The 21750-nt window shown below is 44.5% G+C and overlaps 1 protein-coding gene across 4 annotated transcripts in view; it reads right to left on the bottom strand.

Moving 5' to 3' along the window:
* DISC1 (DISC1 scaffold protein) overlaps positions 1-21750 on the bottom strand; it is a 383714-nt gene that overhangs the window by 221262 nt on the left and 140702 nt on the right. For all 4 annotated transcript variants that reach the window (XM_046027933.1, XM_046027930.1, XM_046027931.1 and 1 more), the window contains exons 7-8: positions 12665-12719; positions 8414-8516 (exon numbers count right to left, since the gene is read on the bottom strand). In XM_046027933.1, the coding sequence (XP_045883889.1) occupies positions 8414-8516; positions 12665-12719 (158 nt within the window). The remainder of the gene's footprint in view (positions 1-8413; positions 8517-12664; positions 12720-21750) is intronic.

The following is a 21750-nucleotide window of genomic DNA, read 5'->3' as shown; positions in this document are numbered from 1 at the left end:
TGATGACTGGGAAGGGGCACCAGGGTGATGTTTCTGGAGGAACGAAAATATCTTGATAGGGTCACAGACCAAAGTTGTCAAAATTCATACTGTTGGGCACTTAAGATCTGTCCATTTCATTGAGTAGAAATCATACCTCAATAAAAAAGGAAAAATATATTAGGGGAAATTTTAATATGGAAGTTACACCATAAATGAATGAGCTTATCACAGTAGTGAGAACTCCATAAATAACAGTTGTTGTTATCAGGGGGCTCCATGATGTGTCCACGATAACAGCTATGAAACCTTTCTCCTCTACCTTACCACCATCCTAACAGGAAACTATGCCCTATGTTACCTATTCTGAGATGTACCCTTTTTCCCGCTGTGTTAACCTCTTTGAGACGGAGATGAGTCTTGCGATCGCCATCAGCCGGCAGGTAGTCGGGATGAAGCTGTTACTACGTGACTGTCATTCTCAGTGGCTTGGTGGACTGTCGGCAAGCCCCTGGCGTTTCAAAGTAAAAACCATTTCAGGATGATTGGGGACCTGGCCGTTGTCTGAAAACCCTCTGTCATGATGGTTTTGTAAGATCAAGAAAGCACAATCAGTTAAGACTTGAAGAACTGTGTTGCAGCTTGGCAGAAACTACAGAAAACAGTAGTTCATTCTCGGAGGGGGGGAAAAAAGTTGCGTCACCAACAGTTTCGCTGATGCCGAGGGTGATAATGGGTGAAAAAACGTGAGTTCCGACTACTGTGAGTCACAACGTGTTTCAGAACACTCAGACTCCGAATACGAAGACATTTTAGGAAACCCTTGAGTGACTAAGTTTCCTTTCAAAGAGGATTTTTCAAAGGCCCAAATACATCTAAAAGAACTACTTCAGGAAGTGTAAAATAAAAATTCTCAGCCACAGAAAGCATTGTATCACTGTTTAATTGACAGCGATTTTTCTTTCTTCGCAGTGTATACAAATAATGGTGCCTTTTATGTTCAAGGAAAGACGTGTTGTTATTTCTGCTTTGTAGTGGAGAAAACTGAAACCTAGAGAGAAACACATTCTGCTGGGGTTACAGAGCAATAAAATGGAAGGCAGGTTTCTACCTCAAACAGAACTCCTGAGTCCTTCTTAGGTTCTAAACTCTGCTATTTACTTCCTCATTATTATTATTTAAAAGGGAGATTTCAACCCGGTATAAGTGGGAGAAATATGACAAAATGTTTTCCCATGTTAAGGGCATTCTGGACACCTAGCACGTAACATTTCTGTCACTGAAATGCACAATTCCCAATTCCATGCCTGGATAAGTATCTTTTGAGATCCTGTTTATTGTCTATCACTCAAGTGGGCAGATATATGGGAGAACTAGTCACTACCCGGCTCTCCAGGAAGCCACCATCAAATAAAGAAGAGAAGATATGTCCTAAGAAATGGGCAAATACGCTCTAGGAGACCTCAGAGAAGGAAGACTTTTCCAGTAGGGGAGACAGAGGCAGGGTTCATGAGGAAAGAATGTAAGGTTTCCAAAAGAAGAAACGGAAACCTGGTTAGAGAACAAAGGGCTTGTCTTCAGTGGGAGGTAGGCACGTGGCCGAGGTGGGGACGAGGTCCACGAAGAAGGTGGATCCAAACAGCAGGGAGTCCAAGACGCCAAGGTGATGGGCTTGACCCATTTCGGAAGAGCCAAGTCCAGAGAAGGAGAGCAGACTGGACTTCCACAAACTTTGGGCTATAAATAGCAACACAACTAAAACATTTCCTGGATCCATGTTTCCTTTCTTGAACAATAACCAAGTCAGGGCTGCTGTGGATGGAGGACCCGTGGAGGACCACCAAGAACCTCAAGTTTGATGGGTTCAGGGTTCCCGTTTGGGAAGAGGAGAAAGGTTCTGGAGGTGGATGGCGGTGATGGTTGCACGGAAATGTGGATGTACTCGACACACTGAGCTGTACACTTAGAAGTGGCTACAAGGGTAAATTTAATGTGTCTATATATTTCATCACGATGAAAAAATGTCCTTTCCTCAAAAAAAAAAAAAAAAAAAAAAAAAAAAGAATTTCAAGGGACATACCCTGGTTTGGGAAGACCAGCTCAGAGGTGTGACTGCCTCTAGACAGGGCAGCCACGGGCACGATGTGATGCCTTCAAACGTCCTTTCCCCGCCGGGCTCAGGGAGCCCCAGCCTTTCTGTTGGACCATATTTTCCAGCAAGAGAGGTGATCCCAAGTGAGGTGGGTGCCAACGGTGTCCCCAGGGACACAAGGCAGACTACACCACAGGTGCAATCTCCTTCTACAAACAGTTCGGAGAGAAAAGACCTCTAAAAACGAGTCAGAGGGGCGCCTGGGCGGCTCCGTCGGTAAAGCGGCTGCCTTCAGCTCAGGTCATGATCTGGGGTCCTGGAATCGAGCCCCGCGTCGGACTCCCTGCTCAGCGGGAGTCTGCTTCTCCCTCTGACCCTTCCCCATCTCGTGCTCTCTCTCTCTCTCCTTCTCTCAAATAAATGAATAAAATCTTTTTTTTTTTTAATCAGAAAAGACTACCTAGGCAGGGCAAGTGCCTGTACGGAAGGTTTGCTGGTGGGGGGGGGCAGATACCTTGCAACGCACGGCAAGCTCTCGAGGCCAGGGCCCTTAATAAAACATGAGAGAGATCATTAATTAAAACCTGGGTCCCTTCCTTGATCCTGAGGGAAAATGCATAGTGAGAGACGTGTGCATTTTATATATGCAGAAAGAGTGCGAATTCCCCAAGAGACAGTTACTACCACACCCGAAGCCATGATAAAATGCTACACTGCCCCCGGTGACTATTTCATAAGCATTTCGGGCTCCAATCCAAGCCCATGAGGTAAATCCTGCTTGATTTAGTCCTCCCTGAACACTGAAACTGGCCAAGAGCTCTGTGATGAAAATACAGAAAAGTAAACACTCGTCCCTGAAGGAAGTCCCATCAGTGACACCGTGACCCCAATCTCTGTGACTCTAATGGGCCCTTTCCTAAATGCCACGGGAGGGTTTGTGCAGATGACTGTCCTGCCTTTGCCATCATCCCGCACGTCTGCCTGCCTGCTCTCCAGCAAGAGAACCCTACCTGGGCCTGCCAGCGGCTCTTGAAAACACCTGTCAAAATACTTTGTTCCACAAGGGCCACCATTCAAACGCTCCAGCTAAATTCTAAGGCCAAACCTGATTTTATCCACTCTGTTCCTTCTAATTTTATCCTTCATCCTGAACTTAAATCTCTCCCTCTTCTACTTCACAATATCTGGGCTTCCTTTTCTGAGGTCATTATTTGAGAGTCTGATTTGGCTGATAATGGGGCTCTAGTTAGAGCAACTGTCTCACTTGGCCCTTCCAACAAGCCAGGATGGGATCTGATAATGATTGTCCTTGATTTCCAGTTGAAGAAACTAAGACCCAGAGAGTCACCCTCCCAAGGTCACAAAGTTTTGGAGTTCTAAGATCCCACATGAGGTTACTGAATTTGAACTGGGTTTTTCCAACCTCCTGTTAGGTGCTTATTCTACCAAATACAGCTCAGGAAGTGACTTGTCTCCTGTAAAGGGAGGGAGCACAAAGGGGAATGGGGAATGAATCCTGCCCCTTGGTAGGCGGTGTCACCCGTCAGTCTCCAGCACTCACTATGACTTTCATCTAGGGGGACGTGCCACAAACATGCACACGCGCACACACGCACGCACACACTCACACACACACGGTGCACTGCAGAGGTCCACAGACATTTCCATCTGTGACGATCCTCCTAAAATCACTCACGTTTACATACCCAAACGTGAGCTAACCTTCTTTACTGGGAAAAAAAGAAAGAAAGCCAGTACTGAAAATCATCAAACTCCAAAAATAACAGAATCCTGCCTCTTTTTTCTGGCACAACACCGTATCTTTTGAGGAACTCCAAGCTCCAGTACAGACCTCACGCTCTGTCACTCAAAGCCTCCCCCTCGGCTATGTCAAGGCTCTGTGCTAGGAGCACGAACCAGCGGAACAAACACAACCAACCAGCCCCCCGGGCCAGCACTCCCCCCACCAGGCCGCCACTTCGCCACAGAAGCTCCTCTGGCTGGAACTGGCCATTTTCTGTCTGTTTTGCTGCTTTCTTCTTGTTGCTTCTTGTCACTGTGATTTCCTGAGAGAGCAAAAAGCATTTTCTGTGAGCAGAGTCCGTTTGAACATCAGACATTTTAGATGGCCGCATACTTCACAGAGAAGACGGGGAACATAACACCCAAACACACAGGATTTTACGTAAAACACAGACCGTCTCTAACAGCGTGAGAAAGTGTGGTACCTAGTGAGAGATAAATATACAAACAGACAATGGCCAGATCACCTCTACAAATAGCACTCTGACCGGCAACCCAAAGCAACCCACCCGGGGGACATGAACCCCCATGTCTACAAGAAGCGGTCCAGAAAGCCAGCCTGCTCCAAGGCAGTCCGTAGGAAGATAGATTGTTATTCTAGTAATAATCCAGGAAACTGAACAATCACTGCTGTAATAATTGGTCCAAAATGGCCAGGATTTTATTAATAACTGACAGCTTCCCTAATTTTTGCCTTACTTCCAACTTAGGACCAGCCAGAAAAAGCCAAATACATTCTCTGAACCAATCACACGGATGCTCTCTAATTAGCCCACCTCTCGCTTCCCCAGCCTCCCATCGGAACATACCTGAAGCCTTCCCTTTCTTCTACTGCAAAGCTTTCCCACTTTTCTGCCTGCCTTTGAGTCTCTGCCAAAACACGGGTAATGGTGGCTGACTCCCTTGCCATAGTAAGTTCTGAAACAGCTCTCACGTCTTCTCTTTTGAGTCTCGTTTATTTCCACACTGGACAGACATCATCTTTGAAAAATCTTTGCTGGGTGTCTCATCTCTTCCAGCCATTGATGTAAACTTTTTAGAGACAGAGACATTCTGAGCTTATCTAGAAAACCTTGTTTGTGCCTAGATAGGCTTCTATGTAGACACTAAGGTATTTGAATTGCAGCTGATTTTTATTCTCTCTAAAGAAAAGTCAAATTGGATAGAACCGTCATTTAAAAAAAAAGAAATTGGCTTGGAGTACCTGAGACATCTTGGTATGCTACTTAGGAATAAATGATGATCTGAACTGTTTGTTCCATGGAAACAAATGACAGGAAGCAGGTGGGCAAGGAAATACACCACAAACTGAGGGACGACCCAAAGGAGGTATGAAAATAACAGATTCTAGGGATCAGCAATCAACAAATGAGGTGCATTTTTTCTTAACATAATTACTCTTATTGACTGTCTTCTGAGTGCCCGGCAAAGCCCAAGGGAAAAATAGCAGAGTGACTCAACAGATGGACGGCATCAACAACAGTGGGTGATCCAAGCAGGGAAAGGCAAGAGCCGGAAATGCACGCACCATGTCAGTATCAGGGCAAAATCAGAAGCTGGGCATCAGGGAGCCAGGCTTGGAGCCTAAGGGACGGGACACAGTCAGAGCAAGGGCAGGTTGCCTGCGGATGAAGACTGGGACACTCATCAGGTTACAGAGCCTGGGTGGCTCAGGCAGTTAAGCGTCATTTCTTTGGCTCAGGAAATGATCCCAGGGTTCTGGGATCGAGCCCCATTTCAGGCTCTCAGCTCAGCAGGAAGCCTGCTTCTCCCTCTGCCTCTGTCCCTGCCCCCGCTCCCCGACTCGTGCTCTCTCTCTTTCTCACTCTGCTCTCTCTCTCAAATAAATAAACAAAATCTTTAAAAAAAAAAAAAAAGAAGAACTCACTGTTAAACATAAATGAGCTAGAACTTCGTGAATCTGACTATAAAACCATCTCTTGTTCCCAGTCTCTGCAGATAGCAAAGCGTTCTCAAATTAAGAGAAGGTCTCAGTCCATAAACCAAATCAAGGAGTGAAGCGAAGAAACTTTCAGGAAAAAAAAGGCCCTCTGGGAATCTTAAAGGAAACCCCTAAGACCCTCTTCGATCAAGAGGGCATCCAACCATCCTGAGGGCAATGCCCCTCAGCGTTTTCACAGGCTGACCAAATGGAAAAAGGCTTCTTTCTCTTGGAGAGGTTCGTCATGGCTTTTGTCTAACGGAGTGAGAGTTTGCCATTCCGGACGCACGAAGATAGGTCTGTCAGGACCCGACAAGAAGTGCCTTTTCCCCCGCTCAGACCCTCCCTGCTGCGGAGCTCAGCTCAAAAGCAGACAGAACGCACAATATGGACGGAATGATACCCACTCTGGCACTGGCATGGCCCATGGGGACAGCCTGTGACTGGAAAGCCTGTTCGCCAACAGCCTACAAAGTAATCAGGAACTAGCGAAGTCAAGAGGGGAGTTCCCATCCCAGCTAATTCAGATCACCCCTCCTCCGGTCAGGCCTCACTGGTGCTCTCAGCGGATCAAAGAACTAACCATGAAACCCAGGCCCCATAGGCAATGTACCACCAGAAGAATTTCCCCTGGGATTCTTTTTTATTTTCTTTTTTAAGATTTTATTTATTTATTTATTTATTTATTTATTTATTTATTTATTTGACAGACAGAGATCACGAGTAGGCAGAGAGGCAGGCAGAGAGAGAGGGGGAAGCAGGGTCACCGCCGTGCAGAGAGCTCGATGCGGGGCTCCATCCCAGGACCCTGAGATCATGACCGGAGCCGAAGGCAGAGGCTTAACCCACTGAGCCGCCCAGGCGCCTCTTCCCTGGGATTTTAAAAGGAGATTATTCACGTTCGAGAGAGGGTTCTCTGCGCTGCCTGCGTGATCATCTCCTCCCTTGGGCTTAACAGACACCCATCCACCTGTGTTCCTCAGGACGATAAATGGATTACGAAAGGCAAAAACACTAACTCAGAAGCAAGATTGCGTTCAATCTTCCTTTTTTTTCTCTTAGCAAATGGGGCCATAATTTCAAGTAAATGGCATGTGAAGCTGTTGAGAGCCAAGCCCCACATTCGCATTTCGATGTTGCTCTGGTTGTAAATAATACGCCTGACTGCACCGGGAACCAAATTGCTCGTTAGCTGCCAACATTAGTTGTTTAATGATCTGGAGAGCAGAAGCTGCCAATTATTGTATTCTTTCTTAAAATGCCATTTAAAACCCATACATGTAATTATTATACCTTTTCGTTAAATTTTTTATGATGCTTCTAAAGCCGATGAGCTATAGGGTCACTCAACCTCTCGAAGTCAGGGAATCCTTAGAGGATGTCACGACACAGCTGGATTAAGAAGTTACGAATCGGGCGCCTGGGTGGCTCAGTGGGTTAAGCCGCTGCCTTCGGCTCAGGTCATGATCTCAGGGTCCTGGGATCGAGTCCCATATCGGGCTCTCTGCTCGGCAGCAAGCCTGCTTCCCTCTCTCTCTCTCTCTGCCTGCCTCTCTGTCTACTTGTGATCTCTCTCTGTCAAATAAATAAATAAAATATTTAAAAAAAAAAAAAAGTTACGAATCAGGGGCACCTGGGTGGCTCAGTGGGTTAAAGCCTCTGCCTTCGGCTCGGGTCATGATCCCAGGGTCCTGGGATGGAGCCCTGCATCGGGCTCTCTGCTCAGTGGAGAGTCTGCTCCCTTCCTCTCTCTCTGCCTGCCTCTCCGCCTACTTGTGATCTCTGTCTGTCAAATAAATAAATAAAATCTTTTAAAAAAAAAAGAAAAGGAAGAAAGGAATCGCACCTGAAAGTGAGCCCTTGCTCTGCCGCCACTGCTAACTGAGTGAACTTAACCAAAGGATACATCCCAGAGCCTTGATCTCCTAATCTGTTCAATGGGACCCCCGATCTCTTCCACCTACCTAACACAGCTGTTACAAAAATGAAATAAAATAACAGCCCAGGGGAAGGCTCGAAAGCGCCCTTCAAACGACAGGGTACGATACTATTTTCAGAGACCTACTAATGAATGGGAAAATGTATCTCTAAGAAATACCAGATGACGGAGCGATGATGATATACCGAGAATCCTCTAGGAATCTACAGTCTCCAACTGGGATGGTAAATCATGTGTATTACTTTAGCTTGAGTTACTCTCTCTCCCTATAGAAGGGGTGACCACACCCAACAACCTCCTTGAGCCTCTACAGACACACACCGCAACTACGTAAACATCTGAAACATCTGCTGGGATTACAAGGCCTCCAGAGCGCCTCTCCTGTCTTCAAGCAACAGAAACCGGAAGTCCAAAATAGGACGCAGATAACTTCTTGTTTCATTACATGCGCATATGTGGTTTTAAGAGTCTTGCATGGAGGCCATGCTGCCCATTCAGTCCACGAGTTTTAGGGAGACTTCCCACAAACGCTCTGAAATGTCCAAGTGTGACTTAAGTAACAGGTAGAACATTACTCGAGGTGGAAACCTGGAGACGGCGGCAGCTGGCACTATGCCGCTCACCGTTTCAGTGGCCCCCGCCCCCCTCCACAGCTTACCTGAGACGGCCAGCATTTTGGCTTCAAGCAACACCGGGAGTTGGGCTTCAATGTCGTTCACTTTTTTCCTGAGAGTGCTGCTGAGTCTCTCACTCATACACACCTAGGGGGAGAGAAAGAGCCAGGACACGTCATTTGGTCAGGTAAAAACCAGAAGGCAATGGGGCGGTACATCAGGATTTCTGGGTTTATAAGCAATTGAGAGGGTGATAAAGAGTAACAGAGGGGAGTTATTTAAAACCAGACAAGGAAGAAAGGAAGGAAGGAAGGAGAAAGAAAGAAATAGAGAAAGAGAAAGAAAAGAGGAAAGGAGGCAGGAAGGAAGATGGAGGAAGGTAGGAAGGAAGGAAGGGAAGAACATGGAAGGAAGGGAGGGAGGCAGAGAAGGAGGGAGGGTGGGAGGGAGGGAGAACTAACTAAAGCAAGCATTGGCACACTCTAAGCCTCAGGTCCCACACCTTCACCAGACCCACCCACAAAAATGACAGGAGCCAACACACCAGAGCACAACCACAAACCAGAAAAACCTCCCCACCCTCCTGCTCCCTCCCCAGGGTTACTCCTTCCTTCTGAAACATTCTTGCCCCAAGTGGCTTAGCCCACTCACACTTTTCAGGGCTCTGCTCAGACATCACCTGGGAAGAAAGGTCTGGCTGATTACCCATATAGCAAGCCCCTCAACCCCCCTTCCCTTCCACCTTCCCCCTGAGGGGCTTTTTCCCACCATGTCTTCCCCAGAGGATACTATCTGTTTTATTCTCGTTCTCCTAGCATCTCTCTCCATGAGGATGCAAGCTCTGTGTGAGCAGGGACTTTGCTCTATTCCTGGCAAGTCAGACTTGAAAAACAGACAGGGAGACCTCAATGAGGTTTACAGGTTTTATCATGTATTTTTTCAGGACACCCAAACACTTCCTACATTTTTCTTCGCTCTTTCAAAAATAGCAAAAGTCTGAAATCCCACTTTCCTTTTCCAAATGTCTTGGGTTATCTTTTATTTTGTTTGAAACCAAAACATCACATTTTTTTCTTTTGTTTAAAGCGAAAACCTCATATTTGATTGCTATCTACACCCTCACTAGCGAGCTACCTAAAAAAATATCCAGCTCAACAAAAGCACACAGCTCAGTTGAATAACGACAAATGTATGTATAGAGACTTTTGGGGTGGTCCACAAAGGATCCCTCTTTTCTTCCTAAAAATCTGATTCCATCAAAAACTAAAATTAACCCAGTTGGGTTCCTAGAACCCAGAGAAAATGTAAAATTCAATTTCCCCAGAAGAATCTAGACCTTAATAGATCCATCAAGTAGAATTGTTTTGCTTATCGCAGACTGAAAATGAAATTATTTTTGGAATCCAAGCAGACCTCACCCATCCTGCCTAAAATGTTATACTATTTCTTTCATGGCCTTAAATATGTTCTTTTCCATCGAGCAGCTGTAACTTCCCAGATCATAAAACTCATTCTCTGGGTCGAGACCACAGTGTGATGGCCTCCAAGCCTAAGCTAACATCAGCAGCGATGAGTATTCCCCGCCCCAAATGAGAATTCTGAGACCCTCTAAATGGTCCTGAGATTTGTCGGAAGTCAGAACACCCACATTTGGGTGTTAAAAAAAAGAGGCTCTGGAAACTTCCCCACACCACTGAGTCTTGGGTTGGCCCAGTGCCCAAAGGCAGGCCCATCCCTTTCCATCCATCTAAGAATGTCACTGGACATCTGGGAACACTTCTGCTAAGCCTGTAACACCAGCCATAATTCTTGTGTCTCATCCAATGTATGTTCGGTCTTCCTGATTTTAGTTAACAGCTTCTGTTAATCATAATTGGGTCAGTTTCTCCTTTGTTGAGCAAATCTATCCTTCAAGCTGTCACTATTAATAGGAGACTGTCTTTCTAAATCTTATTAAATTGCAATGTACATTCTTTCAAGCACTGCTGGATATAATCCAGTATCTACCAATCTCCAGATACTCCGTTTATTTCCAACTATTTCTTCCATCTCATTTATCCCTTAATTACCTGGTTTGGGGAACCATAAGCGTCAAAGAAATGTAATGAATGAAGGAGGGTTCCATCTCTCTTTGGGGGAAGAATCAAAAGAGTATCAGATCTATGTATCTAAGGTCATGAGTCATGAGTCAGTCGAGTCCACAGTATAAAATTGTTTCTTTGTGACTGGGCAGTCGTAATTCTGTGTGGACTAATACATGTCCTCAAACACACACACACATACACGCACGTGTGCACGCACACATACACTCATGTCTCTACGGACAAACATACCCACTTATACACACACGTACACACCCCCCGAAAATCTGCATCTCCTTTTTATTTCCAGGTAAAATGGGACCCTGAGGAACTCATTATCAAATGAAGCTTTTAGATTTACATTTTAAAATCTTAGCTATGAATTCCTTAATCTCCTGGAAAAGTGAGGGAATTAGGAGTTATTCATAAGTGCGTTAGAGAAGGTATGCAAACAAAGCCAATCACTTTTGGCATTTGGGCAAATCCAAGAGCTTTAGCAGTGGCTGGAGATTATCAACAAATCCCACTATGGTGTGCATATGTTAATATGTGTGTGTGCGTAATATAAAATGCCCTAGAAAACACACTCCCATATCAACACCGTGTGCATTCTGTGCCTGCTCACTACCGGCGCAGGGACTCGTTCAGATCACACACAGCACGTTCTCATACTCAACAAACCTACACCCCAGAGTACTTCCACCTGCTAATTCTGTGTAGCTGTTGGGATGCACCAGATAAATGACACAGATTTACACCAGAAAATACAGGAGAAAAAATACTCCTGCCCCCTGCCCAGGTGGGAAGCTTTGGTCTCTCCTCACCTCCCCAGTGGCTCCGCCTGGAAGTCACGTGGCAGACAGCCTCAGAACATGAGTACTAGTCAGTGACATCATTCAAACATACAGAACAGAAATTCCGGTATGCCTTCTAGCGCTTCCCCTCCTGCTTCACACGATAGAAGGGGTAAACCAAGTCAGTGTCCCTTGAGCAGGGAAGAAGGTCTCTAAGCCCTGCACAGCAGGAGAACCCATGACAAAAGCCCTATGCTGGAGCCCTGCCTGGGGATTCTGCTCCTTGCCCCGCTCTGAAGAAAGCCGCACCTTGGATCTCATCTTGCTCGTCTTCGGGCAAGTCTTCTGGCGGGACATAACTGCCTCTCAGACTGCCGCCGTGTGATTTTGTAGCACAATCATTTAATGTTTTGTTTTGTTTTGTTCTGTTTTTCAAGAAAATGGACACAAAAACTGAAAAAAAGGGCCAGGAAGAACTGTGGACACTTTTGCCAACAACACAGCCCCAGTCTCAGCCCAGCTGTGGTGACGTGCAAGCCCACTGGCAGGTCTCCCTGATCTCGCTCCTGGGCGCTGGGGGAGGGCAAGAGAACATTCCTTCCAGGCCAGTGGACTCTCATCTGCTTTGCTCTCCACTCAGACACCTGTTCTTTGGTACATCCTGACCATCCTATAACCAGCCCTGGCTCCCAGACCTTACGCAAATAATTAATGATTCATCCCCGTTCTCTGCTGCCCATTTGGTGATTCACAGAGTAACTGATCCTACTTCTCAGTGTGTCAGTAACTCGCTCACACAGCACTATCTCTGCAGGGAAGGATTTTGTTTTGTAAACTGTGCTTATCCTAACTAACCATGACATTGGCTATTTAATTGAATTGGCTTTGTGCTCCCGGGGAATAATGCAGGAGAGCGCTATCTGTATACAATCCAAGGTCCTGGCATGAAGTATAAATGGCAGAGGATATAGGCAACATGATTCTGAAGTCAGCTTAAAACGTTTATGAAAACTCCTGCTATGCCTTTTTCCAAAACCTGTTTGTGAGGATCCCAGGAACCTGTCCTCCTGGAAGAAAAGCAATTAATTTTTCAGATTGCTCCCATCTGCAAAGCCTTTTCATGCAAAGGCATTTGATGGTACCCAAAGCACTCATTTTCCATTCCCTAACACTGGCAGCTCCTGGGAGGCCAAGGCCGAACCAGTCAATCCCTGGGGACCAGAAGCCAGGACCTCCACCAGGGCAACAGCCCTCCTTCCCAGCTCTTTGGGCTCATTGCCTGGCCTGTCGAATGGCTCTATAGCATCCTCACTTCTTTCAGAGCCATGAGCTAGCCTGAAATTTCATGCGAGATAGACATGATATTAAGTCAAAAGAAAACTGCAGAGACTTTAGAAAACAGGCATATAAACGTACTTACCTTAGCAGTGATTTCCTTAAGGGACAAGTTGAGGGATTTTATCTGTTCCTGGAGGCTAGAAGAATGAGAAAGAGGACATTGGTCTTCTTGCAGTTATAGTTCCATACCACCACATACAGAAAAACTGTGAAACCATGACCTTTCCATCAGCCCAAAGGCTGAGGAACAGTGGGAAAGACGATGCCAAATTGGTTCCATTTGACTTTGGAATTAGCATGTTGCTAGGAAGCAGATTTCCCCTTCCTAATTATGCTCCACGTAGGCTAGTACTTAAATCTGTTCTTTCCATAGTGAACATCTCTATAGCCCATAGATAGGGAAAGGAACAACTCAGATGTCCCGGAAGCAAAGGGTGAAAATTTGACATTCCTATAACCACCTTCCAAGAAGGATGGTCTACACGGAGTAGCATTTCACGGGCAGTAATCAGACATTATCTATCCGGGTACACTGTTTAATCCAGCAAATGTGCACTGAGCGGTTTGGCCGTGAAGTAGAGAATATAGGAGATATGTATACTTGAAGTGTAGGATATCCTCACTCTCTTTAGGCTTATCCCTTCTTCCTTTTTCTCCTTAGCTCTATTCGCCTAGACACATTCATTTACTCAGGTAATTGCTCTCTGCCCCACTGGAATATAAGTTCCATCACTGCGGCAACCATCAGTTGCGTTCACTCCTGTATCCCCACCGCTTAAGACAATTCCTGCAGCTTATAAGGAGGCATTCAGTCAAGACCTAGAGAATGGATGGATGGACGGATGAAGGACAGATGGATGAAACGAAGAACCAGATCTTATTCTCAGTGTTGTTACCTAAAAGAGAGGAAGTACACACAGACAATCAAGTACAATACAACGCAAGATGAAAAAATTACTAGAGGAGAGAAACCCAGTGTTAGGATCAAACTGCTTCCGAAAAATTGTCACAGGCAAGGGCATCTGGGTGGCTTGGTCAGTTAAATGTCCAGCTCTTGGTTTTAGCTCAGGTTATGATCTTGGGGTCATGGGATCGAGTCCCACATCAGACTCCACACTCAGTGCAGAGTCTGCTTGAGATCCTCCCCACCCCTCCCCTGTTCAGGCACTCTTTCTCTCGAAAATAAATAAATGAAACCTTAAAAAACAAAAAACTATCACAGGCAGATACTGTCTCCAAGGGCACAGGGGAGACAGTAAGTTGGGTAACGATTTAGAAAACTACGGTACTAGTGGGAGAGAGCTTCCTGGAAGAGGTGGAAAGTGAACAGGGCCTCAAGGGAAAAGAAGGAATAATGAAAGTCCAGAGAAAAGAGGCGTCCAACTGGCCCTTGTTCGCAGAGGTGAACTGTGAAGGACAAGAAAGGGAAGGATTATTTCTAATGGGAGTGGGGAAGAGGGAGAGGACAGAAGGGAGAAATCTATCCACATCTGCAATGTGTGCTTGTTTATTTAGGAAAATAAGTGAAGGAAATGCTAATATTTGTTTAATCTCAGTGGTGGGTAAATGAGTATATGTTATATTTTTCAATGTGCTTAGAATATTTACAATCAAAATAATTCTTAAAGGAGTATCAAGGACAAGGTAGAGTCAATACCGAAGGCTGGGCTAAGGAGTTCTGAGCTTTATCCCACAGGCAAGGGGAAATAACTCTAGTTTTGTGCAGGAAAGCAATAGGAAAGAAATGGTGTATTTCTGGAAAATTACTTGGTCAGCACTATGGGAGGTGATGTGGAGGAATCAGGCAGGCACCTTTAGCAGAAACTCAGCTGCGAGGCCTAAGGGCAGGCACAGAGGGACAAAAGTCAGAAAGGAATGGAAGGTGGTGATCCTTTCATTATGCTGATGCTGAGAAACAGTGGAAACATATGCTCTGGATATTTTCATTCATTCATTCATTCATTCATTCATTCTTCACAAACTCATTAATTCTTTCAATATTTCCTGGGCACCTAGTAAACTGGGAACTCAGAGCATAATACCTGGTTCTTGCCCTCAACATCTCACTGTTCAAACAGTAGCCCAAAAGAAAAACATTTAAAAAAAAAAAGGTATAGGTACTAGAAGAGAAAAGGTTATTGAGCAAAATGGTGAGCTGCAAATGCAGGGAAGGGCAGATTTTCTGGGGTCTTGTGGGGAAGGAGGTCAGGACAAGTTTCTTTGGCAAGGGTAACAAAGTATCCGAGGGAGGTGGCCAGTTAGTCCATTGCTGCTGTTCTTCAGCTGTAAGAACTGGTTTTGAACATCATCACGTCCACCAACCTATGAGTTTTGAGCACAAGCAAATTCATTTCCGTTGCAAATGCCCTGAAGTTAGGGCTGGTCCCTTCTATTTTTTTAACACTGTAATTTTTCTCTTTAAATTTCTTTTTAATTATAAAACATTACAGATATCCAGATAAAGGGCTAGTATCCAAAATCTATCAAGAACTTATCAAACTCAACACCCAAAGAACAAATAATCCAATCAAGAAATGGGCAGAAGACATGAACAGACATTTCAGCAAAGAATACAACCAAATAGCCAACAGACACATGAAAAAGTGCTCCACATCACTCAGTGTTAGGGAAATACAAATCAAACCACAATGAGATCCCACCTCACACTAGTCAGAATGGCTAAAATTAATAAGTCAGGAAACAACAGATGTTGGCAAGGATGCAGACAAAGGGGAATCCTCCTACACTGTTGGTAGGAAAGCAAGCTGGTGCAACCACTCTAGAAAACAGCATGGAGGTTCCTCAAAAAGTTGAAAATAAACCTACCCTATGACCCAGCAATTGTATTACTGGGTATTTACCCCAAAGATACAAATGTAGTGATATGAAGGGGCATCTGCTCCCAACTGTTTATAGCAGCAATGTCCACAATAGCCAAACTATGGAAAGAACCTAGATGTCCATCAACAGATGACTGGATAAAGAAGATGTGGTATATATATATATATATATATATATATATATATACACACACACATACACATATATATATATATATATACACACACACAATGGAATACTATGCAGCCATCAAAAGAAATGAAGTCTTGCCATTTGCAATGATGTGGATGGAACTAGAGGGTATTAAGCTAAGTGAAATAAGTCAATCAGAGAAAGAGAATTATCATATGATCTCCCTGATATGAGGAATGTGAGAGGCAGGGTGGGGGGTCATGGGGAGTAAGGAGGGAGAAAACGAAACAAGATGGAATGGGGAGGGAGACAAACCATAAGAGACTCTTAATCGCAGGAAACAAACTGAGGGTTGCTGGGGATGGGAGGGTAGGGATAGGGTGGCTGGGTTATGGACAGTGGGGAGGGTATGTGCTATGGTGAGTTCTGTGAATTGTGTAAGATTGATGATTCACAGACCTGTACCCCTGAAGCAAATAATACATTATATGTTAATAAAAAATACAAACATAGTGATCCGAAGGGGCACGTGTACCCGAATGTTTATAGCAGCAATGTCTACAATAGCCAAACTATGGAAAGAACCTAGATGTCCATCAACAGATGAATGGATAAAGAAGATGTGGTATATATACACAATGGAATACTATGCAGCCATCAAAAGAAATGAAATCTTGCCATTTGCGACGACGTGGATGGAACTAGAGCGTATCATGCTTAGTGAAATAAGTCAATCGGAGAAAGACAACTATCATATAATCTCCCTGATATGAGGACATGGAGAAGCAACATGGGAGGTTAGGGGGATAGGAGAAGAATAAATGAAACAAGATGGGATTGGGAGGGAGACAAACCATAAATGACTCTTAATCTCACAAAATAAACTGGGGGTTGCTGGGGGGAGGTGGGATTGGGAGAGGGGGAGGGGGTTATGGACATTGGGGAGAGTATGTGCTATTGTGAGTGCTGTGAAGTGTGTAAACCTGGCGATTCACAGACCTGTACCCCTGGGGATAAAAATACATTATATGTTTATTAAAAAAAAAATTTGGAAGGGGAGGCGAACCATAAGAGACTATGGACTCTGAAAAACAACCCAAGGGTTTTGAAGGGTCAGGGGTGGGAGGTTGGGGGAACAGGTGGTGGGTAATGGGGAGGGCACGTTTTGCATGGAGCACTGGGTGTTGTGCAAAAACAACGAATACTGTTACGCTGAAAAAATAAATAAAATGGAAAAAAAATAAATAAACAGACAAAAAATAAATAATTTTAAAAACTGCAGATATGTAGAATAAAAATAAAGATAAATATAAGAGAGTCCTGTGTACTCAGCATACGGATTTCACAGATGTTAGTATTTGCTTTCTTTTTTTTTAAATTATGCTAGTCACCATAGAGTACATCATTAGTTTTTGATGCAGAGTTCCAGGTCCCTTCTAAACAAGCCATCCCCACTTCAGATGGGCATTCAGCGGAAGAGGAGCACCCCGTCGAGCTGACATAGAACAGGGCACATGGCAGCAGGATGTTCTAGATTCAGGAGTCACAATAGGGCCAACCTGAGTGTGCTCTGTGGGAGTGGTGGGAAGGCACATGCGGAATCCTGCCTGGAGAATTCTAGCCGGCGGGATGGAGGCCGGGTCTTTTGAGAGGAGGTAAATTTGAGCGCATGCTAACATGGAGAGCAGGGAGTGGACCCAGCCACTCAAGATGCTGGGGAGAGAAGGGCAGCAGGTGTCAAAGAGGCACCGGTACGGGTTCTGCCTCTGATTCCGGAAGCAGCACTAGCTTCATGCTGCTAAGGTCTGCCGTCCATGCTTCCAAGTTCCCGCGGTTCTGCAGAAAGGCACTTTCCCTGGCCAGGCTGATGGCAGTCCCTGCAACTCATTACTTTTCAGGAAACAGTTCTCCACAAAATCAGTCCTACATGATGAGCACTGAACGGTGTTTTATGAGTAGGTGTGTGCGGCCACACACAAAGACTAGTTCAGGCGTTAACAATGAAGAGAGATGGATGGTGGGTCCATTTACTGCCCCGGAAAATTCAGCAGACCAAAGAGCAGTGCCTTTAACTCATGCTCAGTAGGTCAAGAACCAGCCTCCCAGGGGTTGACACAATTCACTGGTCTTGGCTCAGCTCTGGTCCTGACCCAGAAAGAAAACGAGTCTCCTCTCCAATATCCATGTTAGAGCAGGGAAGCAGTGATGCAGATAATTGAATGCATTGTTTCATATTTGATTTGATTTATATTTAATTTATTTAATTTATGCGGTATTACTTTTTGCAGTAGATTTACCTTCTTAATTATGTTTTGCTCAGGCTAATATTAACATTAGTTGCATCCCTGGGGTATACACGGAATGAAAGCAATGAGGGGCAGAAAGATATGAATAATGTTCATAGTAGGCTAGTGGTTTTCAAGCTATTTTTAGCAGCACAACTTTCCGGACAAGTTTCACAAAGAACGGAAACCCATATATAAAATCCGGGACAATGGGGTCCGCTCTGACTGAGGGTGGGTGTCTGGCGTGGGGTACCAGCGATGTCACACTGAGCCCACACACTTAGTGCCCCCCCATCACCCTATGGCCCATGAACCAGAATTCCAGGAGGAGAAATTCAAATTGAAAACCACAGAATTAGGTAAGTTAAGTGTTTATTTTTAAAAAGAGAGAGAGAAAAGAGCTAGACGTGCTTCAATGATTAAAACTAATCCCCGTGTTTCCTTTAAGCTTGTGTATTATTGATGACCAATGGGACCTGTCTTCTCGGATCAAATACACCGACGCTGGAAAACACATCCATGATCTCCACAGATAATATTTTAACAAACAGATCAGGCATTATTTACTAAAATTGAGTATTTTTGTGCAAAGCAGCCATCCTAGGAATAGCAGTGTAAAACATTTATTGAGCACTTACTGTGTACCAAACCCTCTTCTACATTCCTAATGTACGTGAGCATTTGATAGTCTCACAATTCTGTGAGGTAGGTACTGTCATATCTACATTTTCAGACATGAAAACTCAGTCAACAACCGGTTTAAGAAACTGCCCCAGGGCTACCCAGCTGGTAATGGGGTAAATGAGGACCCAGGCAGTCCTGCTCTCCGTTTTCCTAACCACTCACCGGTACTGCCTCTCCTGGTGGCTTTATCCTTATTCAAAACATGCTCTCCCTGTCCAGCCTGCCTTCTAGAATCCTATTTTAGTATTATGTTAAATGTACAGTGCAATCATTATCAGTATTTGTGAATGCCCATTTTTTCCTTACTCACAAACTGGTGTTTAAATCATACAAGCAACATGCACCTTCAACAAATGAAGCCTTAGGAAAATCAAGACCACTGACCAGAACGTGCAGCTGAGAAAGCACCTCAGCGGCAAGTGGGCCTGGAGCTGGTGGGGGCAAAAGGACTCGAGGGCAAAAGGGCCACCTCTGAGTTGACTGTGTCCCTCTCCCCCGGATTCATGACATTGGTTTCCCAATCATGGGACCTTATTTGGTGACTTCGGGTCTTTCCCGAGCCAATCAGGTTATAAAGCAAGGGCATGAGGGGGAACCCTAATCCAACATGGCTGGTGTCCTTATGTAAAAGGAAAATCCGGATACAGACACACACACCGAGGGAAGACCACGTGAGGACACAGGGTGCAGACAGCCCTCACTAAGCCAAGGAGAGGGGCTCCAGAGGAGCCACAGCTGTCAGCGCCACCTTGCTCTTGGGCTTCTAGATTCCAGAATGTGAGCAGCAGATTTCTGTTACTGAAGCTGCCCGGCCTGCGGTACCTTTCTACACTGCCCAGCAACCCAACTCGTGGGGGGAGCTTTTCAATTTTCAACTGAAATTAACATGCAATTAATCATATGTGCTATTAAGATCCTACATACTGGTACTCCAGGGTCAAACTACCCCCAAAAAAGTCAATTCTCCATAGCAGCAGACAGACAAGGGACAACACAACAGCCCCTTCGTTCCCTTCAGACTCATAGACGGTTCCGTGGGCAACCCACCCACGTGGCTGACGGACAGGCTACCACGGACATGTGCAGAATGGTGAACACTCTCACTGGTACTGTGGGGGCTTCGGACTCGAGGGGAGGCTCTAAAAAAGTTTGCATAAGGAGGGGGCCTGGGTGGCTCAATCTGTTAACCATCCAAGTTGGGATTTCGGCTCAGGTCATGATCTCAGGGTCTTGAGATCAAGCCCTGCTATCGGCTCCATACTCAGCGTTAGGGGCTGCTTGAGATTCTCTCCCTCTCCCGCTGCCCCCCACCAGCTCGCACTCTGTAAGTAAATAAATAAAATCTCTAAAAAAAAATACAAAGAAAAGTTTACATAAGAATGACTTTGATTTAAAAAACGAAATGACTCTACATCTTAAAGAACTGGAGAATCAACAACAAATCAAACCAACTCCACACACAAGAAAGGAAATAATCAAGATTAGAGCAGATATCAATGAGGTAGAAACCAGAGATAAAGTAGAACATATCAATGAAACTAGAAGCTGGTTTTTTGAAAGAATCAATAAGATCGATAAACCATTGGCCACACTAATCCAAAAGAAAAGAGGGAAAGCCCAAATTAATAAAATTATGAATGAAAAGGGAGAGATCACAACTAACACCAAGGAAGTAGAAACAATCATCAGAAATTATTACCAACAGTTATATGCCAATAAGCTAAGCAACCTAGATGAAATGGATGCATTTCTGGAAAACTATAAATTCCCAAAATTGAACCAGGAAGATATTGACAACCTGAATAGACCGATATCTAGTAACGAGATTGAAGCAGTGATCAAAAACCTCCCAAAAAACAAGAGCCCAGGACCTGACGATTCCCTGGGGAGTTCTACCAAACATTCAAAGAAGAAATAACACCAATTCTCCAGAAGCTTTTTCAAAAAATTGAAGCAGAAGTAAAACTTCCAGACTCTTTTTATGAAGCCAGCATTACCCTGAGCCCCAAACCAGGAAATGAACCTACCAAAAAGGAGAATTTCAGACCAATATCCCTGATGAATATGGATGCAAAGATTCTCAACAAGATCCTAGCAAACAGGATCCAGCAGCACATTAAAAAGATTCTCCACATGACCAGGTGGGATTCATCCCTGGGTTGCAAGGTTGGTTCAACATTTGCAAATCAATCAATGTGATAGAACACATCAATAAGAGAAGAGAGAAGAACCACATGGTCCTCTCAATTGATGCAGAAAAAGCATTTGACAAAATCCAGCATCCGTTCCTGATGAAAATGCTTCAAAGTATAGGGATAGAGGGAACATTCCTGAACTCCATAAAATCTATCTATGAAAGACCCACAACAAATATCATCCTCAATGGGAAAAAGCTTGCAGCCTTCCCATTGAGATCAGGAACACGACAAGGATGCTCACTCTCACCACTCTTGTTCAACATAGTACTAGAAGTCCTAGCAACAGCAATCAGACAAGAGAAATAAAAGGTATCCAAATTGGCAAGGAAGAAGTCAAACTCTCTCTCTTTGCAGATGACATGATTCTTTATATGGAAAACCCCAAAGACTCCACCGCAAAACTACTAGAACTCATACAGCAATTCAGTAACATGGCAGGATACAAAGTCAATGTACAGAAATCAGTGGCTTTCTTACACACTAGCAATGAAAATACAGAAAGGGAAATTAGAGAATCAATTCCATTTACTATAGCACCAAGAACCATAAGATACCTGGGAATAAACCTAACCAAAGAGGTAAAAGATCTGTACTCGAGGAACTACAGAACACTCATGAAAGAAACTGAAGAAGACACAAAAAGATGCAAGACCATTCCATGCTCTTGGATCAGAAGAATAAACATTGTTAAAATGTCTATACTGCCTAGAGCAATCTATACTTTTAATGCCATTCTGATCAAAATTCCACTGGTATTTTTCAAAGAGCTGGAGCAAATAATCCTAAAATTTGTCAGAAGAGACCCCGAATTGCTAAGGAAATGTTGAAAAACAAAAATAAAACTGACAGCATCACATTACCTGATTTCAAGCTTTACCGCAAAGCTGTGATCACCAAGACAGCATGGTACTGGCATAAAAATAGACACATAGACCAGTGGAACAGAGTAGAGAGCCCAGATATGAACCCTCAACTCTATAGTCAAATAATCTTTGACAAAACAGGAAAAAATATACAGTGGAAAAAAG

Source organism: Meles meles, chromosome 13 (genome assembly GCF_922984935.1).
Source record: "Meles meles chromosome 13, mMelMel3.1 paternal haplotype, whole genome shotgun sequence".
Taxonomy (NCBI): domain Eukaryota; kingdom Metazoa; phylum Chordata; class Mammalia; order Carnivora; family Mustelidae; genus Meles; species Meles meles.
This window is presented reverse-complemented; position numbering and strand designations above follow the sequence as displayed.